The sequence below is a fragment of the Molossus molossus genome, unplaced genomic scaffold (genome assembly GCF_014108415.1).
Source record: "Molossus molossus isolate mMolMol1 unplaced genomic scaffold, mMolMol1.p scaffold_m16_p_14, whole genome shotgun sequence".
In the NCBI taxonomy this organism is placed as follows: Eukaryota; Metazoa; Chordata; class Mammalia; order Chiroptera; family Molossidae; genus Molossus; species Molossus molossus.
In genome coordinates this window covers 59,991,093-60,013,980 of record NW_023425349.1, presented here as the reverse complement: position 1 = coordinate 60,013,980, position 22,888 = coordinate 59,991,093, and the positions used below count along the sequence as shown (strand labels likewise).

General features: G+C 40.2%; 1 protein-coding gene across 10 annotated transcripts in view; it reads left to right on the top strand.

Moving 5' to 3' along the window:
* PTPRD (protein tyrosine phosphatase receptor type D) overlaps window positions 1-22,888 on the top strand; it is a 315,163-nt gene that overhangs the window by 218,393 nt on the left and 73,882 nt on the right. For all 10 annotated transcript variants that reach the window (XM_036260627.1, XM_036260626.1, XM_036260625.1 and 7 more), the window contains one exon: window positions 12,707-12,830. In XM_036260627.1, coding sequence (XP_036116520.1) covers window positions 12,707-12,830 — 124 coding nt within the window. The remainder of the gene's footprint in view (window positions 1-12,706; window positions 12,831-22,888) is intronic.

Here is a 22,888-nt window from a genome sequence, read left to right as displayed (position 1 = left end):
GGACGCAGTCAAAGGTGTGCTGGTGAAGAGTGCACCTCACCTCTTCTCCACCCCTTCCCGTTCTGGAAAGGAGCACAGTGTTCACAAACTGGAATAGTGTTAAAAGATAAGCTGAGGCGTATTTAAATTTTTATGAGTTTATTTGAGTAAAAATTCATTAGAATCAGACAGCGACACACAGGACGAGGTGAGAAACTCTCTGATGACAGGAGCCAGGCAAAGGCTTTTATAGGGCAGCTGTGGAAGCAAAGGAAAGAGATTATTTGATCGGCTGTAACTTAAAGCCCAGCTGCCTAAGCCTGGTTGTCCTTAGGGTTTTGATTTTGTAACCTTGGGGTATTGACATTTACAGGCTTAGATTTTGGTTTTCTTATGGGCCACCAGAGCATTACAGACACCTCAGTCTATTGGCCTCCTTGTTCAGTTTACAGTATCAATACCCACATCCAGAAATAAGTGCTGGTAGCATTGATATGTAACATTTTAGGATATATATATGCATATGTTTATATATATTTACATTTATAATACGTTTATATGCATGTATCATGTTTACATATATGCATGCGGTGTGTGTGTATCTATATTTTTAATAACAGTACTGCTTTATAATTTTTTCCTTGAAAGTGAAAGTGGACGTCTTTATGTCAGTACGTAGCTTTATACTGCTTTCATACTGTGGGTCCTTTAACCAGTCTCCTCTTATGTTGTTTCCTAATTTGTTCACTGTTGTAAATGAATCTGAAGTGACTGCCCTATACAACGGTCCAGGAGAAGGACCTGGTTTTTACTTCTAAAACTTTTAGGCAGAGTTTAGTGCCTGAGAGTAAGCCCGGAGTCGAAATCTAGGGAGATGGTGAATCGGTGACCAGCTCGGTTGGACGAAGGTGCCTGAGGGGATGCGTGGGAGTCAGATGGGAAAGGCAGGGTGACCCAAGCCAGGCCTGCACCCCGTGAAAGTACCTGGAAAAGGTCATTTTACTCCAGAATCTGATCCTTAGCTTTGTAAACCCGAGAGATAACTGTTCTCACTTTCACTAATTGTGTGATCCTAATGGCCGTTTCATCAAGCCCTGATGACTGATGCCACCATCTTTCTGAGTGGACCAAGCGTGGTCATCATCCTCTCTGGTGTCCATTTTTTGTATGTCTGTGACTGACTTTCTTCCCTCCTTCCTTTAAATTTGTTACTGAAGGTAGATTTTTTTTTTTTTTAAAGAAGCGTTAATATATGTTCTGACAGTTTAGAGTGTATTATATTTGAAGATGTATTATATTTGAATTATTACACGATTCAACATGATGGTTGAATTGTGTAATAATACTCAAAGCAATAGAATAAGTCTGTGTTCCATTTCCAGAGCAACTGAAAAAGGAAGAAGTTACAGCATAATTATATCTAATTTTTAATAAGTTTTTAAATATTATAAAGTCTATTAGACAAAAAAAGAATAAAAATTATTTCTATACAATGATTAATGTATCAAATCAGTTCTTCAACATTAATATTTTACTTCACGATTGAAAACACGTAATCCATACATGCCCCTACATTCCTCCCGTCCTCTGCCATGAAGAAGGAAAACAATTACAATCAAAATAGGCTAAGTGGGTGGTTGAGTAGCATGCGTGGGAAAGATGTGTTAAGATCACATGTTCTGCACAGCCAGTGTGGCTCAGTGGATTGAGCATAGTCCCATGGATGAGAGGTCTCGGTTCAATTCCGGTCGGGGTACATGCCCAGGTTTTGGGCTTGATCTCCAGTAGGGAGCATGCAGGAGGCAACTGACTGGTGTTTCCCTCTCTCTCCCTTCCTCTATTTAAAAAAAAAAAAGCAATATAAACATATTTTAAATAAAAAAGACCACATGTTCTGATCTCTTCCTTTTTCTCTCTTCTATGCAGCCCCATAAAAATGTTGAACAAGGGTGAATCACTGGGTCAGGCCAGCCGGTTTCCTCACTCGCTTTAATAGTCCACTCTTACATCAGCAGAGTGGATAAGTAGAATCACATGTTGTTCTGCAGAAATTTCTCTCTTTAATTCTTTCTATCTACCTGTCCAGGTGATAGAGTGTGTAAGTGAACTCAGTATTTAGAAGAACCACCATCTGTCCACCTCTGTCTTTCCACATGCCCGTATTTACCTGGCTGTGATGATTGTGATGCTGTGTCGTGAAGCTCACCAAGGTCCAAAGATGCAGGTGTGCGTCTGAGGAAGAAAAGGCCTGTTCTGTCCTTACAATTGATTGCCCACACTGGGGCACTTGGAGAGTGAAAGGTGGTCCCTGAATAAACAAACTGGAATAGCAAATGTAAACTGGGCTAAAAGGCCCCCCTCACTCAAACCTAGCCTATACCAGATTCAGGCAGGGCTTTTGCTCCTTCCATCTGATCTGGGCGGGCGCGCGCATACACACAGACACACACACACACACCCCACCCTCCCACACACACCCCCTAACACCCCCACCTAACCTTCCAAAACAATGGGCTTGAGGCCTCTGAGGAGCACAACTGTTAAACAAAAACAGTGAAGGAAGAAACAGCACTGTATCACAGTGGTTAATTAATTGTACAAACACACACTGCTGTTCAAACACTTTGGTAATGTAGTCTAGATAGAACTGTCAACTGGCAAGCAGCCATGAAGTGATACTTCAGAGGAGTGAATAGATGCGGAAAGTTGCCCAAAGATCAGCCAGCCAAAGGACCGCCTGCCCCAGCTCCGGGAGTGCACCTTTCCCGAGGTCTGAGGCGGAGGGCGCGGAGGTGAACGAAGTGAGCTCTTTAGACAGGAGCACTGGAGGCATTACAAGTGCTGTTCTGAAGCTGGAAAGCCTGGCTTCAAACCCCAGCTTTGCCACTCCCTAGTGGGGTGACCTTGAGCAGTGACTTCTTTTATGCCTCAGTTTTCTCCCCTGTAAATATAAGAGTGATGACAGTTTAACATTCCTCTTGCTGTTGTGAGGGTAAAATGAGTTTAACACATGTAACATCTTAGAACAGTGGCACGTGGAAGCATTCGGTCAGGTTTTGGTATTTGTTTCGTTTGTGAGAGATGCTGTGATTTCTCCAAATGTGCTTTGATTGTCTAGCTCCTGACGCTCTCTGCTCCCCCAACCCTCCACCCCACCCTGGTCTCTCATCCAGCTTTGACACTGCACTGGTCCTGGATGATTTCGGGCACCATGTGACCCACCACACACCACCAGGAAACATTGTGTGCACAACCCCAGTAGATTTCAGAGGTGTCCAAGTCGAGGATTTCCCTTCCCACACACCAGGTTACAGTCCAGTGTGAGCCTGGGAGCCGTTCTGTTTATTTAAAACAATTTTACATATCTCTGGTCTGTTCTAATGGGTGTTTGTTTTATAGTCACACCTTCAAAGGGGAAACTTATTTAACTATTTCTGAGGTTCTGGGGTAAAAATCATTGTAGGGAATAATGATATTAATAGCAAGGGTTCTTGATATATATACTGTGCCCAAAAGACACATGTGGAAACTCACGTGTTTGAACTAGATAGCTGCACTAAAAACATATGGGAACGGGATGGGGTGGGAGAGTTTTTTAGGTGATTGGTATTTTCTGTATTTTATCGCAGACTTGGAGGAGGCGGCATGTTTTCTCATTCCATTTTGGATGCAGAATACTTATTTTCCGAACCAGGAAAAAGATATGAAACGCTTTGACTGAACACTAACAAAAATGTATTCAAACTTATTTCAGTTTGAAAATGTATCTGTTTTTCCTCTCATATCTGAAAATAAAGATGGGAGAAGAAGCAAAGATGTAACAAAGAAACATTTTAGTAAATGGCCAGCGAGGCAATGCTGAAAGCCTAAAATATCTGTCTATAGGATGCAAAGTAAAATAAGGGGGGGGAAATCGTGTTTTAAAATTAGGTTAGAAATTTCCACATTTGATCAAGAAGAATTCATCTTATCAGTTAATTCTCAACCTTAAACATTCAGAAACCAAGAGTATGATTTATCTTCCCCATTTTTTTGTATAATTTTGTTCATAAAGTGCTATTGTAATATGAGTGGCACAGCAGTTATAAAACCAAGCTATTCATCTATTGATTTTTCTTGAGAATCTACTTTTGCATACTATTCCTGAATGGTCAGGTCTCCAGTATCAACTGAAATGAAATAGAAACGAGAGAATTACATGTGGCCACTTGGGAGGTTTTGTTTTTTGTTTTTTGTATCTTGGGTTTTTGTTGTTGATGTTGTTATCTCTTCCAAAAAGAGTTTGTCTGCCAGTTTGTAACCTGACGGATATATTGTTCCATAGCGTGTGGAAGGGCAGAAATGGATCTTTGGGGCCTAAATTAACTGGGTAATTGCCTCAGTTTTATGCTTTAATGCCAAAGAAGATAGAGTGAGCATCAGGGAGAAGGCAGACATCCTCTGGCTGCCAAGATGTTCTTATATCAAGATATTCTTACACCAGTTCGTGAGTAGAGGCAGGAGAAAGTAAGACATCTGGCAGTCTGTTAGCGATCGCAATATGTAAGGTGTTTTAAATGCATTATTTCTCTTAATACTTTTGGGTCTATACAAATTTGTCGGCATTTAAAGAGAGCAGTGAAGAATCGGTGCATTTATCTCATTAATTCTGTGCCAAAGACGAGTGCCCTGTTATGCATGGAAAAGAAAGGATGCCATTAGGAATTACTCAGTTAAACAGTGAACATCGATTGCATTTAATATTTTTATTTTCTACCTACACATAAGTCTTTTGATAAGCATTGCAATTACTTTCTACCAATTCAGTCAACTTTTTTTCTCTTTAGCCAGAGCAGTTGAATACATTTTTAATAACATTTTGTGACCAAAACTGTCTGGAAAAATTGTAATTCCTTTTGCTCAGCCGCTGTGTCTTAGTGGACTGAGCATCGTCCCATAGACTGAGAGATCCCAGTTCAATTCCCAGTCAGGGCACATGCCCAGGTTGCAGGCTAAATCCCCAGTAGGGGTTGTGCAGGAGGCAGCTGATGGATGTTTCTCTCTCATATGTATGTTTCTCTCTCTCCCTTCCTCTCTAAAAAAATAATTAAAAAAAAAAAGAGTTTAGTAAAAAATCTGGACTTTTAAATCTTCTTTTTTGAATTTTTATTTGAAAGACTCTCTCAAAAATGACCTTTTGTTCGGTCACGCCTATAAAGTGGTGAAATAGCTTTCCTGCATTCTAGAACCCAGGTAATGTCCTACTGAGCCCAAAAGAATCCACTGTTTGCTGTTGAGTTATTGTTCTTCATCATTTTGAATCCATAGTAAATTAGGATAAGTTAAACGTACTTCTAGGAGTAAATGGTATCCTCAGAGAAATACACTAACTCATCACAGGGTTGCCAGAAATATTCCCTCACCTCATATGGCTGGATGCTTCACTATGAGTATAGTTTCTCCTATTTAGTTCTCTACATACCAATTCTAATAGCGTACGTAAATAAATCACTGCTTTAGGTAATTTTCTGTAAGCATTTATTACATAATTTTTATATTAGGAATTTCCAATCAAAACTATTGACAACGTACAAAGTTGATGCCATTTTATTGTTTGTAAATTACACCATCTTTCTACTGTTAAAGGTGGAGCACTGCCCTATCCACTTGTTAGTCACACTCAGAATCTTGAAAAGCCCCGACTTTAATCCTTCAGATTCTAACGGTGACCTGCATCAGATACGTTTTTTATAAGGAGAGATTTAGGAGGTGTTGATGACGGGTTGGATAAAGGGAGATAAGAGAAAATAAGTGCACAAACCTGATACTGGCATTCATAGGCAAGAGAAACCCAGAGCAAGCAGACCCACGTTACAGACTCGCCCAAGCGGTCCAGGGGCAAAGAGAGAGCCGGCACCCTGGGCTCTGACCACCAGCCTTTGCTCATCACCACACTCTCCAGTTTTTAAAGCATCATCGGATTCAACTGAACTCATGCTCTTCCCTTTGAAGAAAGTACTCATTATGCCAATTGCAGGCTTCTGCTAATTGTGCAAAATATAGCCCTTCCCGGCGATGCAAACGTGGGTCTTTTTCAAACGGATACACATTAATTTACCATTTTCAAACTGGGAGAGAGAGAGAATCAATGAATGAGAATGAAGAAAGGCTGCATTGCAGAAATACACACTCAAATGGCAGATTGCTCTTCTAAACCTCAGAAGGCATTTTGGGGTATTTAGGGGAAAACCACTCTGAGGACAAAATGAGCCCACTGCTGGGGAACTATGTGGAAAGATAATATTCCTCTGGAGGATAAGGTCATTGAAAGTTCAGTTCCCTGTAAAAGGGATGGTGAGTCTGACCCATAGTTTGGCTAGTCAAGTAGCTGGTCTATTCCTTCCATATAATTACATTTCTGTTAGTTGTTTTTAAAAACACACAGAAACAGGATGTATCTTTTTTGTGGTTTCTCTTTGATGAGTTTCTAAAGGGAGTATTTTGAGGTTTTTCTCTTGGTGGGGTGAAGGGAAGTAGAATATAGAGCAATTGGTATTGTGTGATGTTTTATACATGTGACTTTTTTTTCTGGACGGAGAATTAAAAATGTTGCAGAAGTTAAAGGACTGTTATTTAAGATCATGACTTGAGCTGTATCATAAAAGACCACTGTTATATCAGGATGTAATTGTATTCAGTGACTATAAGTTGATGTGCAAATTTGTGGACATTCTCTTGTTTTGGGTTTATAGACATTATTATTCCCAGCCTTCTTGTGTTGTTTTGAGAGAACAATCGAAAAGCATGTGTGAAATACTCAAGGAATCTTCTCTGGTTCGGCCAGCATGGCATTTAGGCACTCAGACTTGGAACAGAATGCTGGGTCCCTAAACCTGGCTTTTCCACCTACTAGCTTTTGATCATGAGAGAATTATTTAAACTTCTCTGTACCCTGTTTTTATAATCTGCAGAACTTTGATAATAATGATAACTACTTCCAGTGTTTTTGTAAGATAAACTGAGTTACCACATGTGAAACACACACACACACACACACAGAGTAAATGTTACGTAAGTGTAGGTTACAATTATTGGATGTAAATATTTGTTTTAATTCTGTTTATCAAGAATAAAGTGAAAGCCCTGGCTGGTTTGGCTCAGCGGTAGAGTGTCGGTCCACAGACCAATTAGTCCGGGTTTGATTCCGGCCAAGGGCACATACCTCGGTTGTTGTTCGTTCCTGGCCCTGGTCAGGGTCGTTTGTGCAAGAGGCAACCAGTCGATGTCTCTCTCTTATGTCGATGTTTCTCTCTCTCTCTCCTTTTCTCTCCCTCTCCCAATTTATCTGAAGATAAATAGAAAAATATCCTTGGGTAAGGATTAAAAAACAAAAAAACAAGAATACAGTGAAAGATTATAAATCCATCAGTTATGTGTAGCTTTTTATCCCACTGACCTATTTGAAGGCAAAGTTCTAGTTGATTAAAAAAAAAGAATTAGAACGTGTATACCATCACATTAAAGACCACATAAATAGAGTATTTGATATTAGCAAGTGTCTACTTGAGGTTTTCCCTTTCTTTTTTACATCACAGAGAGTGATGTAATTTGGCCATTTTTTCTCTCTAAAGTATAGCTATTGCTATTAAGCTAGAGATCTGTTGTTGAATTAGACTGATTCAGTCAGTGGATGGAGGAGGAGGGGAGGGTGGGTGTGTCAAGGGCCAGGTGGCCAAGTGTGCAGGTAGAGAAGCATCTCGTAATGGTCTAGCATCTTGGTAAGTTTCAGATGCTGCGTAGTGTTCATCCAGTAGCTGCCTTTCAAGGGCCTTGTTGATTGGAAAAACAAAGGTATATCTGATCAATATCATTCTTGTTTATGAATTCTGTGACCGTGTAATATATAAATTTCATTTTTTTCTAAAAAGTTATTAATCAACTTTCGGTTGAAAAAATATCTAGTTTGCTCTATTTCCAACTCATAAAATTCCCTTCAGTGGAGGCTAAAGAAGACCTGGCCCAGATGCCTGCTCGAGTACTGGGCACTGTGCTGGGAAGGAGGGAGTATCCTGCCGGAAATTATTTGGATGAACAGAGCCAGAAGGATGAGCAGAGGACCTGAGAGTCAAGCTTGGGAACACCAAATACCAACGGCAGGAGGAAGTTGACTCCATTAGGAACAAGGGGGTTCATTTAAAAATTTTTTAATAATATTGGGGTGGCCTCATTTTATTTTATGACAGGAAGACCATGTAGTCATGATGGCTCAGCCAAGAAATATAATGTCAAAGTGGAAATCAATTTCTGTGTCACTCTAGGCCTCCGTTCTTTCTCCATGGTGCTCATGTTATTCTTCCTTAAGAGGGCATCAGCGAGAAAAACCAGAAAACAGAGAGGCAAAGCAACTGTGTCCTCACCAGCACTAAGAAAAGCCTAGAAAGTGGATTTTGAGAATTAGGGTCTTACTCATCCATGATATCTTTGCCTCATTAACATGGGTAATTGAAATTTGGTTTTGTTCAACCAGTTTGTTTTTTTTCCTGACTATAAAAGATCTTATACTTGACCTACTAGTTAGTTCATGTTTCTTGACTGAGTTTACTCCTCTCAGCATTCTGACAAGCTCCAGAATGATGACCTGTGCTGTGTATTGTTAAGTGTTCAGTCAGATGGATAGATACAGATGGATGAATGTGGGCTGCACAAAGACAAGTCAGCATTATTTAATCAATGTTTGTTTGATCCGTGTAAAACGAGTATAAATGTAAGCTGCATCCCATCTGTTTTATCATCCGTGTGAAGCCAACCTCATTTTTAATACTTGATTTCTTATGTAACGGCCCCAGAATGACACAGGACGATCAGTTGGGAAGAAATAGCATTTGGAGTGGCAAGATAAAGGATAGTTATGTTTGGGTGTGTTTCACATATGGGGCTTCTCCATTTCACAGTGACCCTTTCAGTCGTTAAGTAGGATCATGGCTTAGTGATTCCCAGTTATTAGTCATCAGCTGGGCTTTGAAATCACACAGACCTGGGCTTGAGGGTCAACGTATGATGTGTGAGCAATTACTTGGCCACCAAATAGCACGGTTCCTTGCCACTGTGAAGGCCTTCAGTAAGATTTATTGAATTAATCTTTATTCACTTCAATTTCCTTGTCTGCAAAATAGAGAAACACCACCACCTACCTCATCACATTTGGGAAAATTAAACAGTCTACAGCATGTAAAGCATAATGACCTGGCAGCTATTAGTACAACTATCCTGTTACTTACAGGTCTTCTCATGTGTCGTATTTTAAGCATAAGCATATTAACATATATGATGTGCAACTCATGTTTCAATTACCCGTTTTTAAACCCTTAACCTAAAATGAAAAAGCCAGAATGAGAGGTAACAAGCATTTCTTTGGGATCAAAGAATTACAATTTGGGGTGCACAGATTCAGACAGAAACTCGAATGGGCATTCCCATTACAGTGTAAGGCAAGGGCTTCTCATCAGAAAAGGAAAGGAATACATACATGAGAAGGAGGAGGAGTTCCTATTGATACTGGCAGGCTGAACCACACTTGGCTATACGGGATTGGTTGCTGATTCTGTCTTCAGGTAGAGAGTCCATAAGCATTAGTCTTTGTAATCAGGGTGTCTGCTTTCCTGTGGATGTTATAACCATGGGTTTGTAAAACATTTGTGGTTTGAACTAGTCCAGAGACTTAGAAAACCGTGTACAGGGCAGTGCCTCCGGAATGGCCCTTCTGGCCCTAGATTAAGAGGCTCCACTTACATCGACTATCACAGACTCTTTGATGTAGGCATCAAATCATGCTGACGGCTGAGAATATGCTGCAGGGCTGGGAATGGATACGAATTAACAGTGTCTTTGAGTTGATAGATGCACTTTGATTAGTCTAATTAATTGTAGGCCATTTTACACATGTGAGAGTGATCATAGCCTGAGTAACAAGGCCATCAGAAAGAGTAACATCTTCCACCCAAGGACTGCACCTCCGAGCTTAGGAGCTTCTTGGCATTATTTTAGAGAATAAGGTGTAAGAAGCTTACGTACTCAGTAATGCTCATCAGTGCAGTATCAGTGGCACTTGTAATTCAGGGTCACATTTAATCACTGAGCCACGTGATAACTAGTGTTAAAGGATTAAAGTGAATACACAGCAATGCAGTTTCCATAATCTGTTCTCTAGCTCGCATGTTACATGTGGAGGGATTAGTCCATGATTTCTCTTTACGAACTGTTCTCAACAACATGTATGTATCCATTCAGTTCATTAAAAAGAAAGCATTTGTCAAACCATTCTTTGTAACTAAAAATGTATAGGAAGGACTGTCGCTGAGAACTTCACAATTTAGGCTGTAGGTCACCCAGAGCCAGCAACGGTCTTAAACAGGGACCTAACCTGCCCAGGGCGGAGCTTAACAAAGACTACTTTGGTGTGAAGAGTGGACTGCAGTGAGGGAGTGGAGGACGGATCCCAATCAGACAGCAAACACTAAAGGACTGGGCCTGGGGAGTGACAGTGGAATGGTGCACTGGGGACTGATCTGAGAAATGTTTGAGTCAGCTCTTGGTCACTGAATGGAGCTGTACTGTTTTGTGTGCAAGTTCATGGTTGACTTGAAGGCTTCCACCCAGTCATTTGAATGCTGCTCCCTTTAGCTCCTGGAATACTTGGAGAGTACATTCTGCAGAGGAGATGACAAGTTTCCTTGGAACAAGCAACTGGAGAGACCCCAAATTACACTCTTCTTTAGACTCTAAGGCATGGATAATTTTTTTGCTGAATGCTATTTAACGATCGACTAGTTTATATATAGATTAGCAAAGTCTGAAAAAGGAAAGGGGGTTTAAATCCTTAGTAAATTAGAGGCTGCAATCTAGACTGCTGAGAATTTTAGTATGTTTAGAGGCTATTCATGACTGTTAGCAGGCTTGACTTTTTACACTGGTGAGTTTTATTGTCATGCTGAACTCTGTCCCTTTAACACAAAATGTATGCATCTTTAATATTGTAACAGCCATTGGATATGTTTTACATATACACATAAAATAATGGAAGATATTCAGCATAAAAAATTACTGCTAACAATTCTATTAACATAATATCTTTACTTTTTTTAAAAAGTCACCTGTACATAAAACTAATTTATCATTGTTTCTGAAAACTTGATTTTGATCATTTAAAACCTTGTTTATGTAATTACTGAATTCATGTTTCTACACAACACTAAATTATAAGTATTAAAAAAGTGTCCTATGATAAAAAAAAAAAAAAAGTTTTGATTTCCATAACATTGCAGGAAAATAAAGTCTCCCTAGATTTTATAATCAAAACATGGGCCCTGGCCGGTTTGGCTCAGCGGTTGGAGCGTTGGCCTGTGGTACAGAGAGTTCCGGGTTCAGTTCCCGCTAAGGGCACATACCTCGGTTGCAGTTTGTCCCCGGCCCTGGTTGGTCGTGCGGGTGGCAGCCACTCGATGTGTCCCTTTCACGTCGATGTTTCTCTTTCTCTCTTCCTCTCTCTCCCTCCTACTCTATCTGAACAAAAAATGGAAAAATGTCCTCGGGTGAGGATAAAAAACAAAACAAAACAAAAAAAATAGATTAAGTTTCAAAATAATGGTTCTATTTAAGTATAAAAAATTATATATTATTTTATATTTGCAATATTTATTTTAGATTATTGAATAACTGGTTGAACTAAGGCATTAAGGAAAGGCATTAAAAATCAGAACAAATAAGTTTAAAATAAAGAATAAAATGAAGCAAGCTTTTTAAACATGACACATACTGATAAATAGAAAACATCATATAAATAGAAAAGCAATTAAACCCTATCTGCATTGGGTTATAAATTAATATTCTGACAAACATGATTTTAACATTTACCCGACTTCCCTTTACTGTTCAGATTGTACAAATTGCCTTGTGACACTGGTCATAATGTATTATGGAGAAATAGACAAAATTTTGAGTTTCCATCAAGACGTAAGCCTGTCGGTGAAGAATGAACAGTAGAGCCTGTGTCCAGTGAAGCTGGCGAAAAACCAGTCAATTTAAAAATTGAGGTTAGGGCAATGTGGCTCAGTGGATTGAGCATCACCCCACGGACTGAGAGGTCCTGGTTGGATTCCCACTCAGAGCATATGCCTGAGTTGCGGGCTCGATCACCAGCAGGGGGCATGCAGGAGGCAGCTGATCCATGTTTCTCTCTCACATCGATGTTTCTGTCTCTCCTGTCTTCTCTCTTTCTCTCTAAATAAATTAATTAATTTTAAAAAAATTTAAAAAATAAATAAAAATTGAGGTTAGATCCAGATAGGAAAGAAGAGGGGAGCGTAAACAAGATAATGTTCACAGAACTGGAAGGAATACTGAACCAAGGTAACTTATAAACTACAACAGCAGAAAGAAAAAATGGAAAACTAAAATAATAATAATAGTAAAATCTGCCTTTTCAATATTAACAGAACATCTATATTGATTTTTTTTTTCATTTGAATCAATGTTGGTAACAATCACTGTTTTGTTTTGTTTTTTTTTACTATGATTAACCATTTTATGTTATTCTGGTTATATTAGTGTTCAGCTTCACAGCTAGGAACCTCTTGATGAAGTGTGGCTTTGAAGTTTTCTTGTTAAATCCATGTGTGTTACTTGTGATAAATGCTTATAATCCATTGTTACTCAGTATTGATTTTATGTGTGTGCTGTTTTTCTTTTCAAGTCAATTGACCCTGGCCAGCAGTTCACCTGGGAACATTCAAACTTGGAAGTAAACAAACCAAAGAATAGATATGCAAATGTAATCGCATATGATCATTCCCGGGTTCTCCTATCAGCAATAGAAGGTAAGGGAATCCTGATGTCACTTACACCTGAGTTTAAGTATGTGCATGAAAACACAGTGTTCACTAGGTGTTAAGCCGTCTATGAAAATGATTCCGATTTCATCATGCTTTTTCTCACTTTTTCTTTCTCATACAAATGTACCATGTGCAGGCATGCAGGAGCCCACAATCATATAATGGGAGAGCATCCCTCATGACCCTTTTGCCTGTATCCTAGATGTTTATCTAAGGGAAGCAGTTTGCGATTGCCCATTTGCTGATGGTTACTGAGGGTTAGGAATTTTAAAAAGTGACTGTTAGAAGATGCCCATTAACTTATTTAAAAACGGGCAAGGAAGTCATTTGTAAATAAATCTGGGTAGCCGCTAGGGACAGTCCAAAGGTCAAGGGCTGGTGATGTGGTGATTAACACAATTAAGCACATTGGAAATGTCTGGTACATCTAATCTGTGGACTGCTTGGTAATTTCTCTCACGGTTGTGGTAAGAAGTACATTCCAGGGGAATGACTGCTCCTAAAAGATGAGAACCACTCCTCAGATACACCTCGCTTCTCTTAAAGGCACACGAAGGAAGTGTTTGCCATTCATCCCTTTCCAGACTGAAACCCTCTCACAGGGCATTTCAAGAACAATTAGAAGCTCATGTTTAACACTCAGCATTTTGTTAGTCTTTTTGACCATGGTGGCACATTGGATTACTGTCCTCAGAAAATAGTTTACAGTGTCACTTAAGTCCACCCCTCTGTCATAGCAGCTGCCCTGGTCCGCCACATGCCACATGCCCCGTGCATCCTCATCGGCACCCAGAGGAGCAGAGTAGATCTCTCAAACTTGAAAGGTGACTGCTTAACCTCTTCCAGATTTTTATGGAACATTTAGTAACACCAGCCTCAGACCCAGTCCTTTTGAGAACCATTCAGTTCAAACATTTTCCTTTTTTCTGCTTCCAAAATCTCTGATGACCACTACTTCCTCTCATAACTGACCATGTCCTTTCTGCCTCCTCAGAACCCAGAGTTCATTTGAAAGTGAGACTCTGTTTAAAAGCTTTCCCAGCCCAGCTGGTGTGTGTCACTGGTTGAGCATCGACCCATGCAGCAAGAGGTCACTGGTTCGATTCCTGGTCAGGGCACATGCCCAGGCTGTGGGCTCAATCCCCAGTTGGGGGCATGCAAGAGGCGGCCAATCAATATTCTCTCTCATCGATGTTTCTATCTTCCCTCTCTCTTCCTCTCTCTGTAAAATCAATAAAGAAAAAATACTTTAAAAAAAAAAAAGCTTTCCCAGTAAGCACCAAAGGCAAGCACTACATTTATTTCCAGTTTGAGGGGAATAGGAAAAGTCTTTCAGCATTTCACCACACCCCCACCTGCAGCCTCCCCTCAGAATGGTATCAGGTGGCACACATACGTTTCACAGAGCTCTCACAATTTTATTTTTCATGTTGGAAAAATGTCATAGCATCTTTCTGAGGCAACTGAAGGATACTAGGTGTTCAAGCGTTAGCCTTTTTCGGTGCTGAAAAAATTGATCGATCGGGTGTTTCAACGTTTTACCAAGCTAGTTCAAGCAGGGTGGTATCAAACAGGTAACTGCTGCTTTCAAGTCCTGTTTAGAAACTGTAATTGAGGTTGTTAGCATATAGAGTTTACATTTACATTTTATGTCCATATTTCCCATTTTAAAATGTAAAAAAAAAACAATATTTTTTTGTCTCACCATAGTAAATGTGAAATTAAACCAAGTCACAAATAGAGAAACCTTGTTTTCCTTAGTGAAGCAAGCTGAATTATAGAAATTAAGTAAATGAATGTAAATGGAGGGCGCAATTGGCTTGGTGTTGGCTGGAGAACTCGTCAGTCCGCCTTCGCTATGTGTAGCCCTGTTCTCACTCCATCAGGTCCAGCAACACGACCATGTCCCAGAGCTTTGCCCACTCGGTCATCATCCTCCTTAACCTGTTATTTTCCACCATCCTAACAGTCAAGTATGTGTGTGTACAGGACAGGACAGGTCCTCCTTGTACTTTATTATGATAGTCGGAAACTATGTACATTTTATTCCCATGCTATTTTTACAGTATAAAAGCCAAAACACTGGCATCAAACTAAAACCTGCTTTTTTATAACTCTGTGCCCACAAATACAACCTAAATCTGGAGCTGACCTAGAAACCAAAAGTCTTTCCATTTTAAGTGTTATGCAAAAGGCTAGAAGCGTGTAATTGAAGTCGAGGGGCTATACAGAGAGCTTTAATCTAGATTACAGCCATGAACAGCATTTTATTTTCGACTAAGCCCTAGCCAGCAGATATTGAAGGGGTCAAGCAGTCAGCCTGTGTCTTAAGCCCAGGGAGAAATGCTGGCAGCTGGGACCACAGAACTGCTAGCTGAGGTTCTGCTGTAAAGGGAACCTTGACAGCCCACGGCCAGATTCTACATGTGTGTTACAATGTTAAGTGACTTCACGCACAACGTATGAAATTTAGCGTGCCCGTTGTGCGTTGCTGTGGCAATCATGTAAAAGACTTTGGTTGAAGGTTGTGTTGTGTGCTTTCTTCTCGTTCTCTCGGTGGTCCTGACCACTCTTCCCTTCCTTTGAAGAGTTGTTCGACAAGCAGTCAAGAAAGAACTGGAAGTTGCCGCAGTGATTCATATGGTCGTCCTCTTCGATAAGAGTACTGAATGTTTACACTGCTGTCATTGGGCGGTGGAAGGGGACTTTTTTAAAAATCAGGACTTCTGTGTGGGCACCAATGTGCTACCGAACTCCTTGAAAATAGGGACATTTCAGGACATGGTTCCAAATTATGCTCATTACATTTATGCTTGGAAAATATGCAGAATAAATTCAAGATACTTATCATTGTTGAGTTACAGATTAAGCATTATGGAAACACAGTTGAATTTTTGCCCAATCCAGGTACCATCGGGGTCCCTTCCATCTTAAGCAGTTTTTAAGAGAAAATAGTAATTCCTGAAGAAGAGGGGTGATAGGATTTATTTTAATAATGTAAGATATTAGTTTCTATTTAGTCTTTATTTAAAAAAATTATGTCTATGTGCACAAGATAGCATATAAAAATACGCCTAATCTTACAGAATCTACAGTTGTCCAGAAAGTGTACTTTTATTAAAGTAGAAATGAAAAGCATAGGAGCTCAGCTGGGAAATTGCCCCTGAGTCTCAGTGTTAAGTAACATAGCTCAGCAGCCACGTCCCTCAAGCTCTTTACCTACTGACAGGCTGTGACTGTGACTGAGGAACTCAGCATGATTCACACGCCAGCCTTAACCTGTGCCTAAAAATCCACTTTATCACTGGGCACTAACCTGTGGACACAGATATTTCACTTTAGTATTTTATTTCCTAGTTTATGGCATAACTACTCTGAGGCAGTGACACCATGTGGGGAACCCCAGTGATTCAGCTGCATCGAAGTCCTACCATTGCAGAAGTAGGGCCCATCCCTAACTGATCCCAGAGGTGAACTTCTGACCCTGGATCTCTTTTTAAGTACCTTTAACTTCTCATAAACCAAGGAATAACCATGAGTGACACATTACTTATTATAATGTCTCGTACATGGCAAAAATTCAATCTGATTATTCCAGTTCTAGATAAGAAGGGTTTTGTTTTTTCTTCTAGTATACTCTCCACAGCTGCTGGTGCTCTATTTCTTTTAGTAGAATTATAATTAACATTTCAATTTAGAAGCCATATTGACATGGAATTTTTAAAATTGTTGGCCAGGTGTAAATATAAAGCCAACATTTAAACCGCTCCTTTTTAATTCAACAACAAAGAAATAGAGTTATAGATATGATTATCTGGGCATCTACTGTGTGGCAGGTACCATGTCATAGGTTTTATATACGGCATAGAAAAGCATGTATAGATTTTTTTCTGTAGTGTTCAGAACAGTCTCCAAAGCTACTTGTGATTATTCAGTTTTTACCGATGAGGAAACTATTAAACTAAAAATTCAAGTAATTTTGTTTTTTTGTTTTTAAAATTTTTTTCCCTTTTTATTGATTTTAGAGAGAGAGGAAGTAAGAGGGAGAAAGAGATAGAAACATCGATGAAAGAGAACATCGATTGGCTGCCCACTGCATGCCCCCCACTGGGGATCAGGCCCACAACCTGGGCATGTGCCCTGACTGGGAATCAAACCGGTGACCTCTTGGTGCATGGGTCGACGCTCAACCACTGAGCCACACTGGGCCGTACATAACTTAGTTTTAATTAATAATTAGTAAGTGGCAGAGCCAAAATTCTAATATGTGAGTCATTCGGGCCCAAGACTGCTTTACTCTCCAATAGGACACTCAGACCTGTAGCGGCTTTTGAAGTCACAATGGTAGTGCCTGAACAGCCCAGGGGTGGGGACCTGCCAGCCCTTGGGCCATATTAGGCCCTTGACATCAATACCAGCTAGCATCACACACCTCACCAAATTAGCCTGACCAAATAGAGCAGGCTAATTTTTAAGTTGATAATTTTGTGTGGTCCGTGAATGATGTTATAAATATCCAAATAGCCCTTGGCAGAAAAAAGGTTCCCCACCCCTGCTACCTAATTCAAAAATGGTGCCTTTTGTGCTGGGAAGACTGTCTAGGAATTTTGAAGTATACATTTTGAAACACTTATGATAAAAATCTTAGAGCTAGAAGTCTTCAATTGTGTTCTTAGACTCTAGTCGAACGGAATTTTTCCAAAGAATAAATGACATATAAATAGCTTTCAGGTGGGTTTTTTTGTTTAATATTAGTTTTTTAAGGTATGTTAGGAAGATGATTGAATAAGAAAGCAGAGGACTGAAAACTAAATCCCAGTTTGAGCATCTGTGTGACCTTGGGCCTATCACTGAGTACAATTAACATTGATCCTTTGGGGGAACGGGATCCTTTTGAGACTTTGATGACCATTTTAAATCCCACTTGCAAACAAAAGGCACCTACACACGTTGCCCACTCATTTCAGGGAGTTCATGGGCACACCAGCCCTTTGCAGGTCCATTCTGCAGTTTAGGAAAACCTGCCTGAACGTCTTTGTTCCATTTTCTCATAAAATGAGGACACGTACGTTGATTTCAAATCCAGAGATCAATAGAAAAATCCTATGAACAGTAAAATAAATATTAAATCTTGAAACTTAAGAGATTAGTTCTTTCAAGGGAAAACAGACAAACAGATACTTAAGCCAGAGGGTTTACCCCAAATCGAATTATTGGCTGGTGTGTGTGTCTGCTGCCAGGCCAGGTTGAAATGGTTTTGTCTGTGAGAGAGTTCGAAGTGACAAAGTGTAAACCACATCATGTCATATGCATTCTTGAACACTGGTGCTTGTTACTCTGATTAAAGAAGCTTAGTAAAATATGGATCTTTTATTTTTTTTTGATTGGGGTTATTTATGTAAAGTTTCAAACATGAATATATTTACTTACTTCATGTTTTTAATTGGCATATCTTACAAGGGCCCATATGCTTCTCAACAATTTCTTTCCTATGAAAGCATCCTAGGTTCTTCTTGTTCCTGAAGAGCTTGTTTGGAGAAGTTATCCTGCCTTGGGTCCTTCATCTATGCAGTAGGGTTAATAATAGTACCAACCTCCTAGAATTATTAGGATTCAATGAATTAATGCATGTAAAGCATCTAGAGGAGGGCTTGGCACAAAGAAAGTGCCTGATAGATATTGGGAACTATTAAAATGATCATTGCTGGCATTATGAATGTTATTGCTACTGTCAATGGGTCCTTTAATCCTCAGATGGAATTTCTTTTGTATATGATCTATGGAAAAATTAATACTATCCAAATGAAAAAGCTGCATATATTTGGAGTAGTCTGTGAAGCAAAAGAAAATATTGCTGCTAGATAAATGAAAACCAGACCCATAATAACATTATAGATTTCAACAGGGGGAAGAATGTGTTCTTTTAAATGGAAATCTGAGATACATCATCTGCTGCTTGATTTGCATAATAGGAGCAATTCCAAAAACTCCAACTGTAAATAATATAGATGATGTTGCAACAACTTGATTATTTGTGAGATGGGCGACTTAGCACCTTTAAAATGAGCAAGTGGCTCACAGGGAATCACTGCCCCTTAGATAAATCTAATTTTAAAAAGTAAAGCAGAAACCACTGATACTTCCCCGCACCGCTGCTCCACCACTTACCACCACCCCAGTGCTCTGTGTCTGCCTCGTGTCCCAGCCTCTCTTCTACAGTGTTCCTGCTAAGGCACTGTCTATTCAGTCATAACAGCTGTCAGCACACAGTGACATATTCTCCACTTTCCCGTGGTACCCACGCTATGAATCCTTTTTTTTTTTTTTTTTTTAGGCCATATCTAGTAACCTGATATATATATGTATATTTTTTTAATAAGTAAAAACAAAACAAACAAACCCAGAAAAATTAGTTAATTATATTTTAGTGAATACAACTGTTTGATGTTAGCGTTCCATATGAAACTCTAACATCAAAGAATGTAAATTATTTTCCCCTATAAAATATTTCTTTAACTGCTGCCATGTGATGTTTCCCAAGTCAACTCACTAAATATGATCCCTTTGCCTCTCTCTAAGATCTCTTTCTGTCTGTCTTTCTACCTATCTTTCTGGTTAGCCTAGGCACTAGTGAATAGTTGGTGGGCACCTGATGTTTATTATATTTTGCGCTTGAAATTCTACTTAACAAACTGAAATTGGTTAGAATATATGCCCCACCTGAAAGAAAGAAAAGAAGCCCCTTTTTTTGCCCTAATTCTCATCCAATTATTGGTTGAGTTTTTCTCCTGTTCTTCAGAACATCAATCATTGATTTAGTACAGTTGCTTTAACATCGTTAGTCTTTCACTTTTCAAATTAATTGTTTACAGGCATGGCAAAGTTTAATCCTTTTATTTCAGAGTGTTTTTCTTTTCATAGATAAAAGAGATAAAAGCATCTCTGTCTTTGAGGAGTGGTGTGCAGACAAATGTATCTAGCGTAATGTGTTTTAAATAGACAGCGAGCTTGGACTTAGCCTTTGGAAACTTGGAACAATTTCACGAGGTACTTGCAGCCCGAGTCAAGACTAATGTGAGCGGGGCATGGGGCTCTGCTGTAGGGCTCCTGCCTCAGCCCTTACCTGTGCAGTTTCTTATCTAGAAAAGACAGAAAGACATTTTTAAGGGATGGCTGGTTGTGTTAGTTTTTTTCTTTGCTCTTGGTTTCAGGAAGGTAATCAAAGAGAAAACCAGAAAGCTCTGTGAGGTGTTTTGTTTTGTTTTGTTTTGTTTTGTTTTATTTTAATCTCCATTGCCTTTATTTCAGTTATTGTTTTTATTTATTTTTTATTGTATGCTTATGCAGATTGTACTAATGAATCCACACTTCATTACTCTGAGCCTGTAGAGAAACCTACATATTCTGTTCTGTGGTTCGGTTATTAGAATATAGACACAGGTTGTACATTGCCGGGAAGTTATAAAATAATTACTTTTGTCCTCTCCATTGATTTTTTTTTTTTTTTTTTTTTTAATGTAGAAACTGGAAAGAGTACTGGCCGGTTTGGCTCTGTGGTAGAGCTTCAGCTCGCAGACCACAGAGTCACGGGTTTGATTCCGGTCAAGGGCACGTACCTCGGTTGCAGTTCCTCCTGGCCCTAGTCAGGGTTGTGCAGGAGGCAACCAGTTGATGTGTCCCTCTCATGTTGATGTCCCCTTCCCCCCCACCCCCAAACTCCATCTGAAGATAAATGGGAAAAAAGTATCCTCAGGCAAGGATTTTAAAAAAAAAGAAAGAAAGGAAGGAACTGGAAAGAGGCCTTTCAGATTTGAAACTACTTTTCATCAGTGGAGTATATAGGAATGAATAGATTTATTTCATTTCTGTTTATTATATAGATCCTAAGCATAGCGAATATTCACTGGTATTTTAGAAGTTTCGAGTGTATTTTCTCATTTTGTTCTCACAGAGGTGTGGGGACACTATGATCGTGCTCGTGCATCAGGGTGTATATGAGGAGACTGAGTTCTGAGCACTTCCTACAGACAGGGCAGTGCTGTCACACTCCTCGCTAGACCTGACTGTGTCACTGCTGCATGAAGTGCTGCAATAGTTACCTATTTATTAATATACGCTACGTACACCAAAACTCTGATGTGGCTGAAAAGATGTTCTGCGCTGGCCCAGGCTCCGCTGCATCGCATGGCAAAGCCTTCCCTAACCAGAAAAGGAGTGCGGATAAGTCCCCAACACCTGTAGCTAGTCTTGGAACACATTCAAAGACAACTCTGGTGCCTACATCCTTCTGGGGGGCGGCTGTCGTCACCCGGCCTCCTCCGCAGTGCAGGGGTGCAGAAAACCACAGAGAGGACACAGGTGGAGGCCAGGTGCACAGGGTTTTTGGAAGTTGCCCATTCACCCGTTAATACTCACTGTGGTGATGAGCTGCGGTGCCCACAGAGCAAGGCATGCTTGGGCGGGCATTGCCTGCCTACTGGAGAAGCTGGAGGGCCATTTGCCAAACTGAAGTTACATGTGGGGATGTCATGGCAGAGGATGCAGTGCCTCTGGGAGAAGCATTTGTTGTCCCTGGTGCATGCCAAAGAAAATCCTTTGTTTTGCCCGTTTGGATACAGCCATGGGTGGCTGCCATGGTGATAGGGAAGGGGAAAGAAAACCTGTGTTCTTTGGAATTAATGTACTCGTAATCATTTTTATTAGGTTACATGTTTGTATTTTCTCTACTTTGCCACTGTCAACATACAAAGGAAACATTATTTTTTATTTCCCTGCAATGTGAATTATAAAAATTGCAATCTAGGTCTTGACCAACGGTTGTTCACTATTGTTCGGTAGGGTTTTGTTTGTTTGTTTACTTTTGATTTGGGCATTGAAGTAGAGAAAGGGACATTATTTACTAAATAAAAGGTAGCTTTTAATATTTTTTTAATTTAATAGAACCAATATTAAAAAACAGTTGTGGAGCCCAGGCCGGTTTGGCTCAGTGGTTAAAGTGTCGGCCTGTGGACCAAAGGGTCACAGGTTTGGTTCCCGCTAAGGGCACGTACCTCTGTTGCGGTTCGTCCCGTCCCTGGTCGGGGTCGTGTGGGTGGCAGCCAGTCGATGTGTCTCTCTTACATCCATGTTTCTCTTCCTCTCTCTTTCTCTCCCCCCTCTCCCTCCCTTCCACTCTATCTAAAGATAAATGGAAAAAATATCCTCGGGTAAGGATTAAAAAAAAAAAACAATTGTGGAGCTTCTGGACGAAAAAAAAAAAAGGTAGCTTGTGTGCTCTATTGGAACTTGAGTACTTCTATCTTAAAACAGGAAGTAAACTGGTTTATCAAAAGCAATTTCTTTTCGACGCAGACTTGACTAAGGATTCGTAGAAGGGGAAGAAAGTAAAAGTACCCGAGTTCTGATGCCACACTGAGTTGGAGTCACGTCGGCCACTCAGCTGCAAGTCATCTCCAGCTCTGTAGAGACCTTAAATGCGTCGCTGGGCAGTGACGTGGATGAGTGTCCGTAGGAACTTAATTAACGCTTGTCTGTGTCAGTGAGCCTGTGGTGAAACTGGTTGTCAGACATCTTTTCGCTTCAAGTTGCAGAAACTGTGGGCAAGGATAAGGGAGGACCTACAGTGCTGTAGCTGTGTGTCCCGGGGCCCACGGGTGAGAGTCTGCCTTCGCTCTAATGCTGCTGCCGCCTCTTCTCACCTCCACAAACCAAGGAAAGCTGCTTCCTGAACAGACCACCTGCTAGCCTAGTCCCACCTCCTCCTCTGGTTTTTGAATTTTTGTTTTTAACCCCACCAGATTCTAACCAAAATTTGGAGTATCAGTCACACCAAAAACAAAACAAACAAAAAACTCATCTCAACACATCAGGGATAGAGGCAGTCGAAATCAGCTTGAAAGAGCATGTTCCTCCCTAATCTGGGAGACACAAAGCCTCCATTCATCTTAAAATAACTTCCCAGAGATCTCCAAATCCAAGCAGGTTCAGAATACCACGGGGAGACGTCTTGTTTTAGAACTCAGAAGGACTTGAGGGAACCAGTT